At 54.6% G+C, this 17,166-nt stretch overlaps 10 protein-coding genes across 10 annotated transcripts; 4 read left to right on the plus strand and 6 right to left on the minus strand.

The window, feature by feature from the left end:
• Window positions 1-98: 98 nt before the first annotated feature.
• On the minus strand, window positions 99-2,262 carry K437DRAFT_292434 (uncharacterized protein). Its single transcript, XM_013390622.1, has 3 exons — window positions 1,719-2,262; window positions 974-1,633; window positions 99-898 (listed from the first exon to the last, which is right to left on the minus strand). Exons 1-3 carry the CDS (start codon window positions 2,169-2,171, stop codon window positions 266-268), a joined length of 1,746 nt encoding a protein of 581 aa, XP_013246076.1. The 5' UTR covers window positions 2,172-2,262; the 3' UTR covers window positions 99-265.
• A 377-nt stretch (window positions 2,263-2,639) lies between these two features.
• Window positions 2,640-3,333, plus strand: K437DRAFT_277219 (TPR-like protein; the record flags this gene model as incomplete). The annotated part of the gene is made up of 2 exons (XM_013390623.1): window positions 2,640-3,215; window positions 3,286-3,333. 2 exons carry the CDS (start codon window positions 2,640-2,642, stop codon window positions 3,331-3,333), a joined length of 624 nt encoding a protein of 207 aa, XP_013246077.1.
• A 232-nt stretch (window positions 3,334-3,565) lies between these two features.
• On the minus strand, window positions 3,566-4,509 carry K437DRAFT_96185 (uncharacterized protein). The gene has a single exon (XM_013390624.1). The coding sequence runs from the start codon at window positions 4,393-4,395 to the stop codon at window positions 3,754-3,756; it is 642 nt and encodes a 213-aa protein (XP_013246078.1). The 5' UTR covers window positions 4,396-4,509; the 3' UTR covers window positions 3,566-3,753.
• A 664-nt stretch (window positions 4,510-5,173) lies between these two features.
• K437DRAFT_96270 (uncharacterized protein) lies at window positions 5,174-6,063 on the minus strand. The gene is made up of 3 exons (XM_013390625.1): window positions 5,837-6,063; window positions 5,503-5,733; window positions 5,174-5,440 (listed from the first exon to the last, which is right to left on the minus strand). The coding sequence occupies exons 1-3, from the start codon at window positions 5,950-5,952 to the stop codon at window positions 5,299-5,301; spliced, it is 489 nt and encodes a 162-aa protein (XP_013246079.1). The 5' UTR covers window positions 5,953-6,063; the 3' UTR covers window positions 5,174-5,298.
• A 681-nt stretch (window positions 6,064-6,744) lies between these two features.
• K437DRAFT_253258 (putative negative regulator sulfur controller-3) lies at window positions 6,745-8,035 on the minus strand. The gene is made up of 3 exons (XM_013390626.1): window positions 7,849-8,035; window positions 7,442-7,503; window positions 6,745-7,341 (listed from the first exon to the last, which is right to left on the minus strand). Exons 1-3 carry the CDS (start codon window positions 7,937-7,939, stop codon window positions 7,018-7,020), a joined length of 477 nt encoding a protein of 158 aa, XP_013246080.1. The 5' UTR covers window positions 7,940-8,035; the 3' UTR covers window positions 6,745-7,017.
• A 386-nt stretch (window positions 8,036-8,421) lies between these two features.
• Window positions 8,422-9,634, plus strand: K437DRAFT_271757 (uncharacterized protein). Its single transcript, XM_013390627.1, has 2 exons — window positions 8,422-8,965; window positions 9,039-9,634. The coding sequence occupies exons 1-2, from the start codon at window positions 8,560-8,562 to the stop codon at window positions 9,572-9,574; spliced, it is 942 nt and encodes a 313-aa protein (XP_013246081.1). The 5' UTR covers window positions 8,422-8,559; the 3' UTR covers window positions 9,575-9,634.
• Window positions 9,635-9,762: 128 nt separating this feature from the next.
• Window positions 9,763-10,263, minus strand: K437DRAFT_206911 (uncharacterized protein; the record flags this gene model as incomplete). The annotated part of the gene is made up of 1 exon (XM_013390628.1): window positions 9,763-10,263. A coding segment is annotated over one exon (501 nt), but the record flags the coding sequence as incomplete, so codon positions are not given.
• Window positions 10,264-10,844: 581 nt separating this feature from the next.
• Window positions 10,845-13,655, plus strand: K437DRAFT_253260 (uncharacterized protein). Its single transcript, XM_013390629.1, has 5 exons — window positions 10,845-10,933; window positions 11,052-11,250; window positions 11,342-12,952; window positions 13,012-13,441; window positions 13,519-13,655. The coding sequence occupies exons 1-5, from the start codon at window positions 10,930-10,932 to the stop codon at window positions 13,579-13,581; spliced, it is 2,307 nt and encodes a 768-aa protein (XP_013246083.1). The 5' UTR covers window positions 10,845-10,929; the 3' UTR covers window positions 13,582-13,655.
• On the minus strand, window positions 13,599-14,668 carry K437DRAFT_253261 (DUF1764-domain-containing protein). The gene is made up of 2 exons (XM_013390630.1): window positions 13,797-14,668; window positions 13,599-13,716 (listed from the first exon to the last, which is right to left on the minus strand). Exons 1-2 carry the CDS (start codon window positions 14,485-14,487, stop codon window positions 13,709-13,711), a joined length of 699 nt encoding a protein of 232 aa, XP_013246084.1. The 5' UTR covers window positions 14,488-14,668; the 3' UTR covers window positions 13,599-13,708.
• Window positions 14,669-15,069: 401 nt separating this feature from the next.
• Window positions 15,070-17,036, plus strand: K437DRAFT_219240 (TPT-domain-containing protein; the record flags this gene model as incomplete). The annotated part of the gene is made up of 6 exons (XM_013390631.1): window positions 15,070-15,591; window positions 15,669-16,034; window positions 16,102-16,237; window positions 16,301-16,331; window positions 16,394-16,507; window positions 16,619-17,036. 6 exons carry the CDS (start codon window positions 15,070-15,072, stop codon window positions 17,034-17,036), a joined length of 1,587 nt encoding a protein of 528 aa, XP_013246085.1.
• Window positions 17,037-17,166: the final 130 nt, after the last annotated feature.

Here is a 17,166-nt window from a genome sequence, read left to right on the forward strand (position 1 = left end):
GACTGTTGCTAATAACAACCCTAACAAACGGCGATAGGAATGATGTCAAGTCATCCAATCTTGATTGAGCTGCTGACTGGTCGTGAAACTGGCGGCTTGCTTCTTCGTTACTTAGACTATGCTCAGGCCCCCACTCATGAGTCGAGACGCACACTATGCAGAGTGGACTTCGGCATGACATGAATCTACAAGATGCATGGTGCATTCGTATGGCAATCGTTCTCATGCTTTGAGGCGACGCTACATGAGCGACGCGTCTGCAATTCTAAGCTAATTTGAGGGCTGAAGTGCTGATCCCTTCGCCTGCCCACTGTGCGACTTCAAGAAGGATCCGTCGCTTGTCCATGATGGAGTCGTCCCTCCCCAGCTCATGGAAGGTGACCAAGTTGAAGATAAGAGAATCGGTGGTGCTGATCGCAGAGGGTCCATCACGTAGCAGAGTCTCGAGCATCTCGACGGGCTCCTCCAATTGCCCTTGGTAGAAGAGGATGACAGCGAGATTGGATAGCTGGTTGGCAAGGTCGAGATTGTGCTGTCCTGCCAAGCGCCAGTCTGAGGGAAAAAGTGGTCGTAAGGCTTCTTCAGCTTGCTTAAACTCTCCATGCGCCACATGTAGTAGTGCTTGATCCGTCGCGAGCATCGCGCGCAGCTGGGTCGCTCGTTTCATGGCTGGTGCTGCGGCGCTGTCCTCTTCCATGAGACGTGGTGGTACAGTGTCAACTTTGCTTAGGCTATCTTGTGCTACTTTGCTGCATCGTTGGAATGTCTGGCGAGCGAACTGGAGCATGCCGCATTGCAAGTACATCCGGCCGATGCCAGAGAGAAAGTAGGGATCTTGAGAAGCCGGGCTCGCTGAGCTCAGGAGCGGTGCCAGAACGTTGATGGCTGAGCGGTAGTCCTGGCGGCATAGAGCAAAATTTTTCAGAGTAATGCCAAGACGAGCTGCGGAAAGAATGCAGGCAGTCTTGCTTACCTTGATCTCGACCAAAAGACTTGCAGTGATCAAAGTTACTCTCGAGGCCCTGTCGTTCCACATTACTTGACACTTCTGGCACGTAGTCCGTGCATCTCCTTCACACTTTTCAGCGGCTGTAGCAAAGCGCCTCGCAGTCCCCTGACATTTACGCAAGAGCGCGCTACATCGGTCGAGTGCAATAGCGTGCTCACCATGCAGACGTGGCTGTTTCGCACGCAGCACTTGTAGTGCGAATGGAACGATCGGAGAGTCAACGAGGGTTCTTTGCTGTGGACGAGTGCGTTGCCCTTCAAGGCCGTCAGGTTGCTCTGGCGAAGGAGCGGAAGCGTCGCTCGATATTACTGTATTTTCCAGCACGCCCCATAGCGCCTCGATTTCTCTACTGACTTGGGCATGGAGTCTGAGCCTCCACAACGCATGCAGCCGTACGTTCCACCATACTAATATCTCTGCTGCGCCACCTCTGCCTTCCATCATGGCGGCGCCGAAAGCGATGATATGCGACCGCGCAGATTGAGCAACGCGCCGCCAGGAATTGGTGTGAATCGCCGTGGGTAGGCTCGCTATCTCCCCAGGTGGCCAGCGGCCGCTGAGGTCGCGCGAAGGACGCAGGTTAGGTGCAATATGTTTTGCAAGGAGAGCACCGATGGCATCCGACTGCAGGTCGAAGAAGTTGGAGCGCAAACACAAGCACGGGAGCTTAAATATCACGTTTGGGTTCACGGTCACCAATGGCACTTACCGTGGGCAGCTCCATGAAGAGAGAAGGATGGGCGAGTGCAGGAACCGATATGCCGGGAAGTTCGAGAGGGTTCGCTCTCTGGGTTCCTCGATCATAAAGCTGATCTACGGAAGGTACCGTACTTGTCCGGCCAATGTTTGCGGAACCTGCCGCCGGTGGCTCGTCGGCCTGAATTGATGATGTGCTTTGAGCAGACGGGTCATCGCATGGAGCCCCAATGAAGGCAGGAGCCAGATTGACAGATTTGCTTGGGGCAGCATCCTCCTGAGTCATCTGTACAGCGAGTTCGTCTCCGTCTTCTAATAGACTCGATGCATCTGCTCGTTGAAAGGACTGGCCGGCGGAGAGGGGAGTCTGCAGTGAAGCGTCAAGAGTCGGCGGTACGGCGAGCTTCGAGGGACTTGGTCTTTCGTCTACATCTTCTGACATGGCGCAGATTTTCTCGCAACGCATGCGATAGTGCTTGCTGATGAGCGAGTGCCACGACCTGATCTGCTCCTTACAAGAGAGGTCCAGCTATCGTCGTCGTCGCTCTGAGTGCGTTCTGTATTGCAGCTGGTGATCCCAGTGTGCTCACGATGGATGACCTAATAATGTATATAATATTGGTGTTTCTGGCACCAGAGCACTGTATTTTCTGTGTAGTAACTAATGCACCAACTTGGTTCCGCCTCCCGAGAGTCTCTCCACAGCATCCCCGTTCGCTTCCGCGGCATCGCCTCGACTCTCGTTCATCACGCTTTACCCATGGAGCGTTTTGACGGACATGTGCTGACTTGAGGGCAACATCTTCCAGCTCGAGGATGTGCATCATCATCACTTGTTGTCGCTCGTTTGTCAACTGATTACGCCTGCAACCTCGGAAGAAGCGCTCGCCTTGGAATCGATCGACGTGAGCGTAAGATGGCGGCTCCACAGGATATGGATGCACCGCCAGTGCCGCCAGCACCAACAGAAGAACAGATGGCTCTTTCCGATGCGACCTTCAAGCAGGTACCGCTCTGCATCGATCCGAACACAGATATTCTCATGTCCCCCACCCACGATATGACCCTCCTCAACGCTCTCAGCCGGTCCCTCAAAGCATTGCCGCCGCAGATCGCGTTCCCACCCCCGCCGAACGTAGTACTCCCGCAGCGCAGCATGGCGGTCAACAAGGCCCGGGAAGACGGCAATGCGGCATTCAAGAAGAAGGACATGGTGGAGGCGATCAAGATGTACACGCTTGCCGTCGACGTGGCAGCGTCAAGACCGTTGTGGGAGTCGAATCAGATCGCGCGCGAGGAGTTGGCAGCAGTCTTGGCGAACCGCTCAGCGGCGCTTGCAGCAGTTGAAGACTGGATCGGCGCACTGTGTGACGCCGACGCGGTCATCAATCTCAAGAAGCCGTGGGCAAAAGGGTACTTCAGGAAAGGAAAGGCACTCGCGGGGCTTGGAAGGTTCAAAGAAGCAAAGGAGGCCTACGAAATGGGCATGCAATTCGACCCGGATAACCCAGTGAGCGGTTCCATTGCCTGGGAGGAGCGACCCCTCCTTGGCTCACCTGCTCTGTTCTTCTGTGCTGCAGGACTTTGCCGCAGCACTCGCGGAGCTACCCAAGCGCGAGACGTCTTGAGTCATGAGCGACGCACCATCCCTCTCAAGCAATCTGTACATTAGTGCAACATCTTGGGCATAGCCAGATCTTATCTTTCAAACGTGCGGCATGGCTTGCCTACATCTCATCGACTGAACTGCCGCTTCTTCGCGGATTGAGACAATAGGGTAGCGCGGTCAGGTATCCAATTGGGCAGCAGAGTACAAACAATGATCGGACTCGCACATGCGAGTACATGACGGGAAGGCGGATGAAACGCAAAGCAGACGCGAAGAACGAGACAAGGAGGAACGTTAACGTTTAAATCGAATTACAACGGTGCACCAAGTTCCCTGAGCTGCGATGGGATTTGGGACCCGTGCCGCTGCTGACAGGGGTAGCCAAAAGTGCTGATGGGCAAGGGAAGCGGTTTCGCTAAAAGTAGAGCCGCGCTCCTGGTCATGGTAACGGATGAGCAACCGCAGCAGGCGTATCGCATCCTGGTATCTGTATCTGTAGTGGAGCCGTCACATGCGCCTCAAGGACAGGGGGCGAAAGCGGAATCGATGCAGTTGAAGGCATGCTTGACACGATTGGTGGCACTACGGATGATCCGACATCGAAGTCAATGGTCTGGATCCCGAGGCTTGTGCAGTCGATGACGGTGTGGGCAAAAGTGCTTCCGGGAAATCCGCGCGCAGCCGCAAAAGTAAGCAGGTCATGATTCTCGTGGGAAAAGCAAGCGCAGCTGAAGCAGCAGCTTTTCGAGTGTGGGCTCCAAAAGCGACGCCCCTTCGAAGGGAGGCCTACGCCCCCAGTCCGGGTAACTCTGGAGCGCATTGAGCCAAAGGCTGTCGGATAAGACAATTTGATCAAGACCTGTTTGGTGAGGTGTAGGATGATTCCGACCCGACGCGTCAAATCTATTCGCGGAGGAGAACGGCTTTGTTCCAAACGCCTTGGGATCCGAGATCGGACTGGGATATTCGGTTGGCTGCAACTATGTTGCACTGAGCCCAACAAGAAGAATGGAGTGGTTAATCCAGCGTTCGAAGGATGTGAGTGCATTTTTTGAGCCAGGCGAGAAGACAGAACGTGCATATCAGTAGTCGTGGCAACTCTTCAGAAACCCAGCCCTCGCTGTAAATGTTTGGAAATCGTAGAAGTGGTTGGAGTGACCAGTGGCGATGACTAGGTCATTGGTGGACAACACGGTGGCCCTGCGTGCTGGTGCATTGTCGAGCAGGGTATATTGTCTTGTCCTTGCTGGTGGCATCTGACATGATAGGTTTGTGTCTACCCCACGCCTTGTCGCAATTGACCAAATTGAATGACGACCGATACGGCTGCATCTGGAAATATTTGCGCGTCTTTGCCTTCGATGACAGACCCGTTTCTTGCGACCCGTACGCGCGCGACTTGGGGTGGCTTCTCAAATATGCATACAAGGCCTTTGTTCGTGCATCTATCGCATTTCGGATCCCTGCCGAGAACCAACCCCTCTTCCCCCCAGTATTCAATATGTTTCTTGCGTTCGGAATACTTGCTTTGTCGCCAGTACAGAGCACTGCGGAGATTGCGGTGGGGACGGCATAACTTCTGCAAATACTTGAATGAACGCGCCTTGCAGCGCTTCACGAGTCTATCCACCTTTGTCTTTCTCGTGCCTGTACAGCTAGAGGGATGATGGGACAGATTTGTGATATGCACTCGATGGAAGAGCAGGGAAGGCCCTCACGCACGGTTCATATGCATGGAAAACTCGCGCCTTCATTGGTCTTGAGGCTGGCTTCGATAAGCCGGCGCGCATGGCTACCGCTCACCGTATTCCACACCCACCAAGATCCGTCAGCAGACCGTGCAGAGTATGGAGGAAAATTCAGAGCATGCGTCTGCACAGCCGCCCTGCACTCCTATGGCATGGTCACAGTGCCAAGCGTTGATGGGCGTATTTTAGACCTCGTCACTTTTCACTGAGATGCTGTCGTTGCCCTGCTCCTCAACTTAGCCAGATGCGTCGAAGAAGTCCTGCATGCTAGTCTCTGACGTTGCGGCCTTATCGCTGGTGCTTGCGAGGCCTTGAAATTTCGGACCATGGCTGTCTTGTCCATGATAATGTAAGCTCTTGTTAGAGACTTGCGAAGAAGTGTCAGAGCGGGGAGGCTGGGACGCGGAATCAGCAACCATGAAATCAGTGCAATAACTCATCTTTGGCGCATGGTGTCGATGGCCGTTTCAACAAACGGCATGCTTCGATGGAAACGGATGGGATGTTGGAAACAAGCACTCTCGTATCCCGCACATCCACATTTATACCTGAGCCGAGCACGAGCACCGGAGAATGGCCTTCCTAGAAGCCTAGAAGCGTCTTGTTGGTGGACTGGGATGTTCTCGCAGAAACAAGGGAAAAGGCGGTCTGAGCACGCGAAGACGCCCGCACTCTGCGACATTGCCCCCGACCAAACATCCAACGCAGTGTCAGCAACACATGAAGCAGTCTGTCGCCCTCTTAGAGCGGCAGACGGCCCACTTTCCCGGCAACTTCCATGCAGTAGATCTTGCGCTGCATATAATCGACGTTCCCGGACGAACGGGGGCTTTCAAGGTACCCCATCGCCACCATGGCCCGATCCATATTAGCGATGTGGCACGCATCATGCTTGATGCGTGCTCGAGGCGGTATACTCGGCCGTGTTGATCGATGGAGCAGCACCGACGCACTCATGTCAAGGGATGCTTCGTGTGGGGAGTGCAGATTTTGATTGACCAGAGAGGATGAGGGGAGCGAGACCGGCCTTGAAGGGTGTGCATGGCTAACAAGGAGTAACCATGGACAATGCTTGCAGCATAGAGCGAGTAGGGAGGTGTTTTAGTGGCAAATATGCACGAGCCACTGCTGTCGGTTCGTCCATCCTTGAAACATGCTCTCGCCCAGCTTTTGACAGGGTTCGGCCCACTTGATTGCTCGCGGAACGCTGCACCACGTGTTTGTACTGCTCCTGATGATCGTCGCGCACGATCATGCATTCCCATCCAGGATCATCGGTACAAGGCTGAAGGCACCAGGCTCGTCATGAGTCGGAGGATCTGTGCTCAGAGCGGCGTGCACGTCCATGTATGCAAGAGTCAGCAAGGAGCTGGCGGCTTCACCGGGGCCCAGCGGTTGCCGAAGCTGTAACCTTGCCGACACCTTACATACGGAAAAACGAAGATACCGCCGAAATGAAGAGAGCGAAGTCCAAATGAAGCCGGTGAGGCAACACATTCAAAAGTCAGACTTTTTCACATTTATCGAGGTTGCCGTGTTTCTCGAGTCTCGTGGGCACTGCCACTAGAATCCGTTCCAATGCGGAAGGCAAATTGTAATAAGCGTACTTAAGGCACTTTAAAGCCAGTAAATGGGGTGTGCCCCGCAGTGCTGGAACGAGCGATTGGGCTCCTTCCGAAATAACGCTGTGCAGGGCAGCTGAGCTGCCGGCTGCAACATCATGTTACAGAGACACAAGCTAAAGATACAGGGTTGCGATTTCTGTTGGCAACGGAATATTTCTTGAATGCAGTGCGAAAGGCCTTGTGGCGCAGAATTTGATGCACACTTGCGCCATATGCTGAAGCGGTGACACAAAGTGCATTGCCTACCAGCGAAATTCCAGGGCTGTATTAAGAGCTCCGCAATACCAGCTGGTTTGATCTGCGACCCATAGGTACGCCGCCTTGTTGCGCTCAGCGGTCCTCCGCCCACTCATTCTCCTTCTTGATCTGTTCCTCCTCCTCGGGTGTAAAGTCGTTCTGGATGTTAAAAAGCTTGCGAATCTCGTCTGGCGTCTTGCCCTTAATCATGAGCGCGACAGTCTTGCAGCCGACGTCGAGCAGGGGTTTGATGTCGAGGTAGTTGGCGGCGAGGATAATCTCGAACAGCATCTCCTGGTCGACGTTGATGAACTTCTGGTCCCACTCGCCAATGTCGGTCACACGCTTGCGCGACTCCTCAGCCTCCTCGACAGTCGGCGTTGGGTCGGCGCGGTGGTGCTCGCAGTACTCCAGGACCTGTATTGGGTGGAGTGTCAAAGTGCATGATTGAGAGGCGGTAATGGAGTGGATCAGGTTTTGGCACTATACGCGAGCAAAACATGTAGACAAGGCTCACCTTCTTGAGAACCTGCGAAGAGACATTGGGCAGAGGAATCGCTTGGTCTGATTCTCCAATATCTATTTTGCAGCGAGTAAGGGTTTCAGCAATCACAATGCGACAAATAAAAAGGATGAGCGGTGCGGACGAGGCAAACCGCGAGAGGGATGCAGAGACGATAGAGTATTAGCAGATTGGCTTCATTGGAATCATGGCGAAGACGAGCCTCTGTATAAACACTGAATGCGACAAGGTGAGGCCCGTCGCATCAAAGCGAATTGCGAAGAGCCGCTGCAATGACAACGTGCAGCATACTTTATGGTGTCGCAGACCAGTACGTAGTTACATACGCGAGCTAAGCTCCCGTATGCTGCGTATATTTGAGGCAGCGACATCCACCAAGATGTGCGGCGGCAACCACGTACCTTCGAGCATCTGCTTGATCAGAACTGATCGTTCCGCCACGTCCCTCTCGACGGTGAACTCTTCGCCATCCGAAGTGCTGAGCTTGACCATTCTGCTTGGCTGTGTGTGTTGCCAAGAGTAAATGCCTGGAGGATTCTTGATGCTGTGGGTCACGCTGTGGTGAAGCAACAATGATGAAGGCACAGATGGAAGCCATGGTATGATGAGCGAAACGACGAAACGGGTCACGATCACCTAACAGCCCATGAGCCAACAGCTGTGGGCGCGTGGATATGCCTCGTGTAGCTGCCACCAGCAGAGAGTGTCCTTGTTGCCAAATGGGTCGGGGCTCTCGCGCCAACAAATCTCTTCGCGGGTCAAACACCACGCCACTCTTGTGTAATAGAAGGGACGTCCCCGCTCCCGCTTACCTAAGGACCTTGGGGTCCGATGCGGCGTCTCATTCTGCAGACTGCATATCTGCAAGGAAATAGGGTTCTTCCACTACTGTAGATGATGTGAACTGGTGAACCCAATCTGCCACCTCTGGCTGGGACTCTGGAGGCTGGAGCATCTCCATTGATCTCATCTTCTGATGGCACCAGGCCAAGCCGTGGTCAGTGTTGTTGAGCACGGCAGGCCTTCTGAGCTAATTTCAGTGGCGAAAGTGGCACTTATTTCGCTGTGCAATCGCGGGGATATTTGCTTGACGACTACACGGTGTACACAGCATGACGAACACCGCTGAGAACCATCCCGAGCCGAACGAGGTCGAGGCACCTGAGGCATCGCGAGACCCGTCTTCTTCACAGAGTCCAGATGGGGCGTCTGCACCTAGCAACTCTGTCGCTCCAGCTGAAGGTGCAGTTAGACCAAGCACTGTGGCAGATGCAGGAACCGCAGATGCGTCGCGGGTCGAAGACAAATCACAAGGCGAACAAGAAAATAGCACAAGATCGACTAAGGCCGACTTGAGCAAGAAAGAAAGTGATGGGCAGGTACCCACAAACACAAGTGTCCAGCAGCCTCAGAACGTTGATTCATCAGAGGAGGGAGAGCCGAGCAAAGCAGCGGAAGCGGTGGGTCCAAATACAACAGCTGCGGCGCGCGGCGGCCAACCTGCGCGCGGGAGAGGCGGTGAGCGCCGAGGTTAGAATCCGGGCCATTGATCTCAACTGCTGACACTTGAACATCTCTTCTGTCTCCTTAGGGTACCTCAACCGTCAACGGTTCCGGACAGGAGGGAATGAACGGCAAAAGCTGACGCCAGAAGAGCTCGATGCGAAACTCGCGGCTGCGCGCGCCAAGAACGCCGCCATCCTAACGCGCCAAGCCGAGATCGATGCAGACAAGGAGTCGTATGCCACGCAAACCGCCGTGGATCGCCAGGCGCGTGAAGAGGAGCGCCAGCGGCGTGAAGAGCGCGCGCGCAAGATGGTCGAGACGAAGAAGATGCAGCTGGCGCTCGATGAGGAGCGCGAAAAGGCGCGCGCGCGGAAGCTGGAGAAGATCGGCAAGCGGGATTGGGACCAGGAGAAGGCCGAGGGAGGGGAGCAGCTGTGGAAGTCAAATTACCGAGAATACTCGTCCGGTACCCCAAGAGCCGGTGCCGGTGGCGGCTATGGTCGCGACAGAGCGGGCGGTGCGCCTGCGCGAGAGCGAGATGGCGCCCCGGGCCAACAGCAGCGGCAACCCAAGCCTGCCAATTTGGATAGCACCGCCGATTTCCCGGCACTGGGCTGCTGAGGTGTAGCACTGTGTACTTTGAAGCCACTCATACCTGGCACTTGGCACATTGGCCCATTCAAAGCATCGAGCCACTGTGAGCCCTGCAATTGGGCGCGGACCACCGAAGCGCGTGCGTACCTGGTGCAAAGTACAGGTATCTTGCAGCTGCAATGTTTCACTCCACGCAATTACAACATAACCTTGCCCCTCCCTTTCTTGAGATCCTTTCTCTTCTCTTTTACCGCTTTGATCTTGCGTTTTTCTCTGTCCTCAAGCCTCCTGACATGTGCACGTTGCTCGTCGCTCGTCTCGCCGGGCAGATCAGAGCTAGCGACCTGGTGGATGTGCGCGTGCAGCTTGGACAGAGCGTCCGCGAGGTTCGCGTGCGCCGAACGAGATTTGGACGATGACAGCTGCAGGGAATGTGTATTTGCAACGTAGTAGGGTGACACGCTGGCCAGACGCTTGCAAATCGTCGGCAGCAGCCAGCGCTGCGAGTTGACCACTTTGTCCATTGCGGCTGCGGCATCTTGGTCAGCAGCGGCGGCAACGATGTTCTTCAGGTCCAGTCGAACGACAGCTTTCGAGCTGGTCTTGTTGACGTGTTGCCCTCCTGGTCCGCTGCTGCGTGTGAAAGAGATGTGCATCTCTTGCTGGTTCTGCTCCTGCGTCAGGTTTTTCTGTGCAAAGGCCGCCGCCCAGCACCTGCGCCGCGCGATATCCGACGCACTCTCGAATGGCCAGCCAGCTTGGCGGTCTGGAAAGTTTGCCCTCGCGGTGGTGTGCAAGTGTGAAGTGCGCAGAGATGCATGTATTACATGGATCTCAAAGAGTTGCGTTGCGATGGCTCGATCGGATCGCGGACGCGGCTGCTGCTGCCATCTTGTCAGCCTCGGAGCTATTGACCTTGCAGCCGCCGTTGCCGCCGAGCGCACGGTTGCAGGCTGAGCCGCACGTCCATCGATCCAGGCAGCTAGATGCCCTGCCTGTCTCATGAGTCCATGGTCGATTCGTCTATCGGATGGCGCAAAAACTATACCCTACGGTCTCTGGACTTGCATGTGTTTCGAAAGAGGGAACAATACCCTGTGATAGACAGGCAAACATGACGAGCGCACACGCCTTTTGAGGGATGCTGGCATCAGAGCAGTGTATGTGGCTCCTACCCCCCTGGGCGCCGCACCGCTCGCGCTTCCATGTCTCTCCGTTGGGTCTCAACCACACATTGCGCGCACCGCGCACACAGACATCAGCATCGCCCACATCCACTTCTTCTTGAGCTTGCCGTCCACATGCAAGATCCGTGCTCTGAGCAACAAGCGACCCAAGCATACGCAGTCACCAGTTCGAGCACAGCCACAGAGGTCTTCATCATGAGTGCGTATCAAAATTTTGCGTGGTAAGCTGCCGTGGTCTGACGTTTCTTGCCTTTGCTCCCTATTGCGCCTGCCTGGCCTGCTCCACTTTTATCACCACTCTTGTCAATGCCAAACAGATGTTGACGACGTCGAAGACCGCGATGGCGTTCGCCTGTCCTGGAACGTCTGGCCTTCGACCAAGGTCGAGGCTACCAGGACTGTTGTCCCAGTCGCGGCCCTGTACACGCCGCTGAAGGAGAGGGAGGACTTGCCTCCAGTCATGTATGAACCAGTTGTGTGCAAGGAACCTTGCAGAGCGGTGCTCAACCCATACTGGTGAGTGCATTCGATCGTGCTTTGTACCCAAAGCAGACTCGGCTAGTGCTAGTATACGCTGACTGGTTCATTACATCGCTGGTGTTGCCAGCCAAATCGATGTCCGTGGCAAGCTATGGATCTGCCCATTCTGTCTCTCGCGTAACGCCTTCCCGCCGCACTACCGCGACATCAGCAATACCAACCTGCCGGCCGAGCTGCTGCCCAAATACACGACGATTGAATACACACTGAGTAGGCCCGCACAGGTTCCTCCTATCTTCCTGTACGTCGTCGACACGTGCATGGAGGATGATGACCTCAAGGCGCTCCGCGAGACGCTCGTCGTCTCCCTCAGCTTGCTCCCGCCCGACGCACTCGTCGGTCTCATCACATATGGCACGATGGCTCAGGTCCACGAGCTCGGTTATGAGACATGCCCCAAGAGCTATGTCTTCCGCGGCACAAAGGAGTACGCCCCCAAGCAGATCCAGGACATGCTTGGTCTTACCCCTGGCGGCAGGCCTGTTGCACCTGTGCCGGGCCAGCCAGGTGGGCCATCGCAGCCTCACGCGCCGCAGGGGCGACAGGGTGCTTCGCGCTTCCTCCTTCCCGTCTCGCAGTGCGAGTACGGCCTGACGAACATCCTCGAGCAGCTGCAACGCGACCCTTGGCCGGTCGCCAACGACCGCCGCGCGCAGCGCTGCACGGGTGCTGCGCTCAGCGTTGCCGTCGGCATGCTGGAGACTACGTTCCCCAAGACGGGGGGCCGCATCATGCTCTTCTGCGGAGGCCCATGCACGGAAGGCCCGGGGAACGTCGTTTCCACCGAGCTGCGCGAGCGCATCAGGTCGCACCACGACATTGACAAGGACAACGTCAAGTACTACAAGCGTGCCGTCAAGTTCTACGATGCGCTAGCCCGTCGCGCCGCCAGCAACGGGCACGCAGTTGATGTCTTCGCAGGATGCTTGGACCAGGTCGGGCTGCTGGAGATGAAGGGCTTGAGCAACATGACGAACGGACACATGATCCTGACAGACAGCTTCCAGATGGGTATATTCAAGCAGTCCTTCCAGAGGGTCTTTGAAAAGAATGCCGAGGGCCAGCTGCAGTTGGGTTTTAACGCTACATTCAATGTCCAGTGCACCAAAGAGCTCAAGGTGTCCGGTCTCATCGGGCATGCCGTCTCGAACAACAAGAAGACCGGATGTGTCGGCGAGACCGAGATCGGCATCGGCCAGACGTCCGAATGGAAGATATGTAGCATCAATCCGCGCACCTCTGTCGGCGTCTACTTTGAAGTCGTCACGCCCGCCGGCCAACCTTTGCAGCCCGGCAGTAGGGGTCTGATCCAGTTCGTCACACACTACCAGCATTCATCCGGCCAATACCGGCTGCGCGTTACAACTATTGCACGCAACTTTGCCGAGGGTGCCAGCGCACAGATTGCCCCGTCCTTCGATCAAGAAGCAGCAGCGGTGCTCATGGCGCGGATTGCTGTGTTCAAGGCGGAAATCGACGACAGCCCCGATGTGCTGAGGTGGCTTGACAGGATGCTCATCCGTCTGTGTCAAAAGTTTGCGCAGTACATTAAAGACGATGCCACCTCCTTCCGCCTCGGAGAGAACTTTTCCATCTACCCGCAGTTCATGTTCCATCTGCGCAGGTCTCAGTTCTTGCAGGTATTCAACAATTCACCTGACGAGACGGCTTTCTACAGGTGCGTGCGACAACGTGCTTGCGCCATGATCCCGAGCTCATTATTTGTTTTGTGAACAGGCACGTGCTCAACGCAGAAGACGTCAACAACTCGCTGATCATGATCCAGCCGACCCTCATGTCGTACGGCTTCGACTCAGAACCTCAGCCTGTGCTGCTTGACTCGGTCTCGATCCGGCCCGACGTCGTCCTGCTGCTCGACACCTTCTTCCACATCCTCATCTTCCACGGCTCAACCGTCGCCGAGTGGCGTAAAGCGGGTTACCAGGACCAGGAGGGCTATGAGAACTTCAAGGAGGTGCTCGAGAACCCTAAGAGCGATGCACAGGAATTGCTCGCGGATCGATTCCCGGTGCCGCGATACATTGTCTGCGACCAGGGCGGCAGTCAGGCGCGTTTCTTGCTCAGCAAGCTCAACCCGTCCACGACGCACATGAGCGGAGGGATGTACGGCAACCAGGGTACTGGCGCTGCCATCTTTACAGACGATGTGAGTCACTTGCGCCCTGCGACATGGTCTTTCCCAGCATTGTCGTTCTGATTGCCTCCCTTGCACTGCCCTTGCAGGTGAGCCTCCAAGTATTCATGGAGCACCTCAAGCGTCTCGCTGTCGGTGCCAGTGGCACATGAGCGTGGCGAGGGACAAGGGGAAACTTTTACTGGCAAACGAGGTGTAGTGGACCAAAGAAAGATATATGCACACACATGTTGTGATCTTGTTTGCCATCGTATACCGCGCCTAGGATACAGCGTAGGATCAGAAGCCTGGAAAGAAATTGTGAGCGTAAGGTCAGTTCATGCCATGCGCGGCCGCGGCGGCTCGAGAGCAGCCCCTGGACACCTACAGCAATCGCAATCAAAGGGGCATAGGTCCGTCTCACCCGCATCAGGCCTATTTATCCCAAGTTCTTCCTCTGTATACACCAGGAACCCTTCCTCTGTCCGTTTTCGTTTCGAGTCAGCAATGATGCCGCGCGAATCCGCAAATGCGGCATTCGAGTCGTCCATGCCTGATGTAGGAGCGACGTACGGCCTGCCGCGTTTGAGCCCGTTTCGCCCACGTGTTGAAGAGTCAGGTACGGAGCTCGAGGAAGTGATAGCATCCATGTATGCTTTGGGTGCTTTTGCCGACGGTCGTTTTGACTTTGTGCTGGTGCCTTCTCCGAGCGACGGATCGAAGATCTCTTCAGGAGCCTTTTTCCTTTTCTTTGAAAGTATTGCGTTGTTTGCATTTGAAGCAGTCTTCTCTTCCTTTCCTCGCTTTCCGGAAACTTTTTCAGAATCATTTGAAGGATCTGCTTTGGCACTCTGAACCGCTTCTCGCGAGCTCGCAGTCATGACTATCTTGCCCTTCTTGCCAACGGTCGAACTTGCTACTGAGGCAGCGAGTTGATTCTCAGACGCCTTCTTCTTTCCCTTGTTGACTTTTGCCTGGCCACTCTTGTCCTTCTTGGGTTTGTCTTCTCCCCCGTTTATGACGGTAGTAGCGGTCGTGGCAGACTTCTTGCCCGCAAAGATGTCCTCGATTTCAGACATGACGGACGATGTGGTGAGGGAGGGCGCGAGGGCTTGGACAGAGCGACAACTACGACGAGACCTTGAATTCACGGTTTGAGTTAATTCCTCCCAAGCAGCTTGATCCTGTCTTGACAAAGTGATGTGCTGTTCTTCTTTAACCAGCGAGTTTCGGCGTAGTGTTATGCTCATAAAACAGACCTTTCCGAGCAAGGCTGCATTTTCATGGCGTGAGAGAGAGAGCCGAGGTTGGGGTTTTTTCTAAAAAGAATTGTGGAACCAGTATAGAAAAAAAAGTCGCCACGTGGCTTGAAAAGCGTTCGTCCCTCGTGATCGTCAACATTTGTTGGAAATCGTCACCATGATCCTGAATTGTGCATTTTGCTGCCAACGGCATCATTGTGCCACAAAGAGTGAGGTCCCCGCCAGCTCATATCTTACGCTATAAAACGAGGGGCTATCCTGGCTCGTAGATTAGGGGCTTAGGAACAGGCGCACGATGGATCATCGATGAAATTTGAAAGCGCTATATCCACCACATCAGCGAAATCATCCGGTAAACCCACTAGGATGTCGGGAACAGCGACAGTAACCCATTTGTCAATGCAAAAGCTGTCACATCTATCAGCCAATCGAGGGCGAGAGCGATACTACTCCGTGCCTTTTCGCCGCGATGGTGGTAATTCTGGCTTTCTCTCGCTCTTTCCATCACGGTCAACGCTGTATTTCATTGCCAACTGCCTCGCCTGGTATCTCTCGTCGGCACTGTCTTCAAACACATCCAAAGCGCTCCTCTCTGCACCAAAGCACGTAATGACATCACATCCAAATGATGTTCTGGAATCTGGTCGACACGGGCAAGCCCTACATCCACCAGATTCATCCTCCGCACCATTTCCTTACCCGATTAGCCTGACATTTGTTCAATTTCTTTTCGTACATGGCTTTTGCTACATATGCACGAGCGAGCGATTGCTAGGAAAGCGTACGATGGGAAAAGTCATGCCGCCTGCAAAAGAAAGAATCTTGGAGGTCGGCCAGCTGTCACTCTTTACGGTCATCGGGCACGCATTGAGCTCGCTTGCGATCAGTCGCGTGCCTGTCAGCACGGTACATACGATCAAGGTTCGTCTCGATCCACTCTGACTAATTAAATGCAATGCAAGTGTGATAGCCTTTCGTTCCCTCCTGAATTCTTACAGGCATTGTCTCCGCTGTTCACCGTAATTGCCTACTCTCTCTTTTTCTCTGTGACTTATTCAAGCGCGACATGGCTCTCACTCCTCCCACTCACCATCGGCGTGATGATGGCTTGCACCGGGCTCTCACTATCAGCTGAAGATATCTTGGGTCTCTTCACAGCCCTTGGAAGTACGATGATATTCGTGGCGCAGAACATATACAGCAAGAAGCTTCTCAGTGGAAATGGCCATGGCTCGAAGGATCTAGACAAGATGGGGGCAGAGGGCAGCAAACTGGGCAATGGTGTCAGCACAGGCAAAAAGCGCAAGGATCAAAAGTTGGACAAGCTGAATATCCTTCTCTATTCTAGCGGTTGCGCTTCGACCGTGAGTCAATCTCCCTATTGCTCGTGTGTGAGCCTCAACTTATATCTGGCGCGGTCTCTGTTCACAGCTCATGATTCCGATGGTGCTTTACTACGATGCCTCTTCCATACTGACCTCGTCCACAGGAGCAAGCTTTGGGAGGGTTTTATCATTGCTTTTGGCCAATGGAATCGTAAACTTTGCCCAGAATGTGCTTGCCTTCAGTGAGTCTTAATCGCCCCCTTCGCCAGACAAGGTTGCAGTATTAACACTACCATTGGTTGCAGGCATCCTGGCTCTGGTGTCACCTGTGACCTAGTGAGCACGGTCTAATCCATCGCACACAAAACACAGGGTGCTGAGACGAATTATGTTTACAGTTCCATTGCTAGCCTTCTCAAACGAGTCTTTGTCATTTGCTTCGCCATCGTGTGGTTCAGACAACAAGTCACCATGCTTCAATGGCTTGGTATCACCTTGGCTTCCACGGGCGTGTGAGTCTTAGACTGCTGTACTGAGTTAAACACAGCGAGCATCACTTTCTGTGTGAAGCAGACACCGAGAGGGCCAACGCAGATCATGCTGACTATCTTATCACCTGTCAGATGGATGTACAACAACGCTAAAGTCAAGAATGACGTCGCACAGGTAGAGGAAAAAGTACATCCGAAAGGCAACATTGATAGCTTCACATTGCCGACTACGGCTAGTGCCACCACCAACAAGAATGGCCACGCGAATTCCGGCTATGTGACAACATCAGGACTCGGTGGGCGCATGGCCATGTACGGATCGTCGCTTTCGCCAACGGCAGCGCGCTTCCAACATGCGCAAGGCCAACCGCATATGTCTGTCTCCAAAATCTCTGGTAGCTTTGGGAGCAGCACGGGCAATGGCGTCACGGGCCCTGGAAGCTGGAGGTTGGACGTCGGTGGCGGCCTACACAGTCCGACACAGGAAGTAAACCGCAGTGCTATCATGAACGGGGCTATCGGCCCTGGGTGGCGTGCTAAGAGCAAGTAACACCAACAGGCGTGCATCGCAATCCCATTACTGCTCTATTTCCAGAACATTATGCACAATACACTAGCATGGCGCGCGAGGAGATGAGCAGGTCTGAGCGTCCTGTAGCGAAAGAAACGAAGAGCATGTC

The sequence above is a fragment of the Tilletiaria anomala genome (assembly GCF_000711695.1).
Source record: "Tilletiaria anomala UBC 951 chromosome Unknown K437scaffold_3, whole genome shotgun sequence".
NCBI lineage: Eukaryota > Fungi > Basidiomycota > Exobasidiomycetes > Georgefischeriales > Tilletiariaceae > Tilletiaria > Tilletiaria anomala.

Excerpts from the sequence above, each read along its gene's own strand:
- K437DRAFT_292434 (XM_013390622.1), bottom strand. The coding sequence starts at position 2,171 with ATGCGTTGCGAGAAAATCTGCGCCATGTCAGAAGATGTAGACGAAAGA. Across the intron at positions 1,634-1,718 it reads TCTTCATGGAGCTGCCCACG|TCGGATGCCATCGGTGCTCT; the intron begins GTAAGTGCCATT and ends TTCGACCTGCAG. Across the intron at positions 899-973 it reads GTCTTTTGGTCGAGATCAAG|GACTACCGCTCAGCCATCAA; the intron begins GTAAGCAAGACT and ends CTATGCCGCCAG.
- K437DRAFT_96185 (XM_013390624.1), bottom strand. The coding sequence starts at position 4,395 with ATGCACGTTCTGTCTTCTCGCCTGGCTCAAAAAATGCACTCACATCCT.
- K437DRAFT_96270 (XM_013390625.1), bottom strand. The coding sequence starts at position 5,952 with ATGATGCGTGCCACATCGCTAATATGGATCGGGCCATGGTGGCGATGG. Across the intron at positions 5,734-5,836 it reads GCAAGATCTACTGCATGGAA|TGCGGGCGTCTTCGCGTGCT; the intron begins GTTGCCGGGAAA and ends AATGTCGCAGAG. Across the intron at positions 5,441-5,502 it reads ATCGACACCATGCGCCAAAG|TTCTTCGCAAGTCTCTAACA; the intron begins ATGAGTTATTGC and ends CCGCTCTGACAC.
- K437DRAFT_253258 (XM_013390626.1), bottom strand. The coding sequence starts at position 7,939 with ATGGTCAAGCTCAGCACTTCGGATGGCGAAGAGTTCACCGTCGAGAGG. Across the intron at positions 7,504-7,848 it reads GATCAAGCAGATGCTCGAAG|ATATTGGAGAATCAGACCAA; the intron begins GTACGTGGTTGC and ends GCTGCAAAATAG. Across the intron at positions 7,342-7,441 it reads CTTCGCAGGTTCTCAAGAAG|GTCCTGGAGTACTGCGAGCA; the intron begins GTGAGCCTTGTC and ends CACCCAATACAG.
- K437DRAFT_271757 (XM_013390627.1), top strand. The coding sequence starts at position 8,560 with ATGACGAACACCGCTGAGAACCATCCCGAGCCGAACGAGGTCGAGGCA. Across the intron at positions 8,966-9,038 it reads ACCTGCGCGCGGGAGAGGCG|GGTACCTCAACCGTCAACGG; the intron begins GTGAGCGCCGAG and ends CTGTCTCCTTAG.
- K437DRAFT_253260 (XM_013390629.1), top strand. Across the intron at positions 11,251-11,341 it reads GCGGTGCTCAACCCATACTG|CCAAATCGATGTCCGTGGCA; the intron begins GTGAGTGCATTC and ends TGGTGTTGCCAG. Across the intron at positions 13,442-13,518 it reads CTGCCATCTTTACAGACGAT|GTGAGCCTCCAAGTATTCAT; the intron begins GTGAGTCACTTG and ends CTGCCCTTGCAG.
- K437DRAFT_253261 (XM_013390630.1), bottom strand. The coding sequence starts at position 14,487 with ATGTCTGAAATCGAGGACATCTTTGCGGGCAAGAAGTCTGCCACGACC.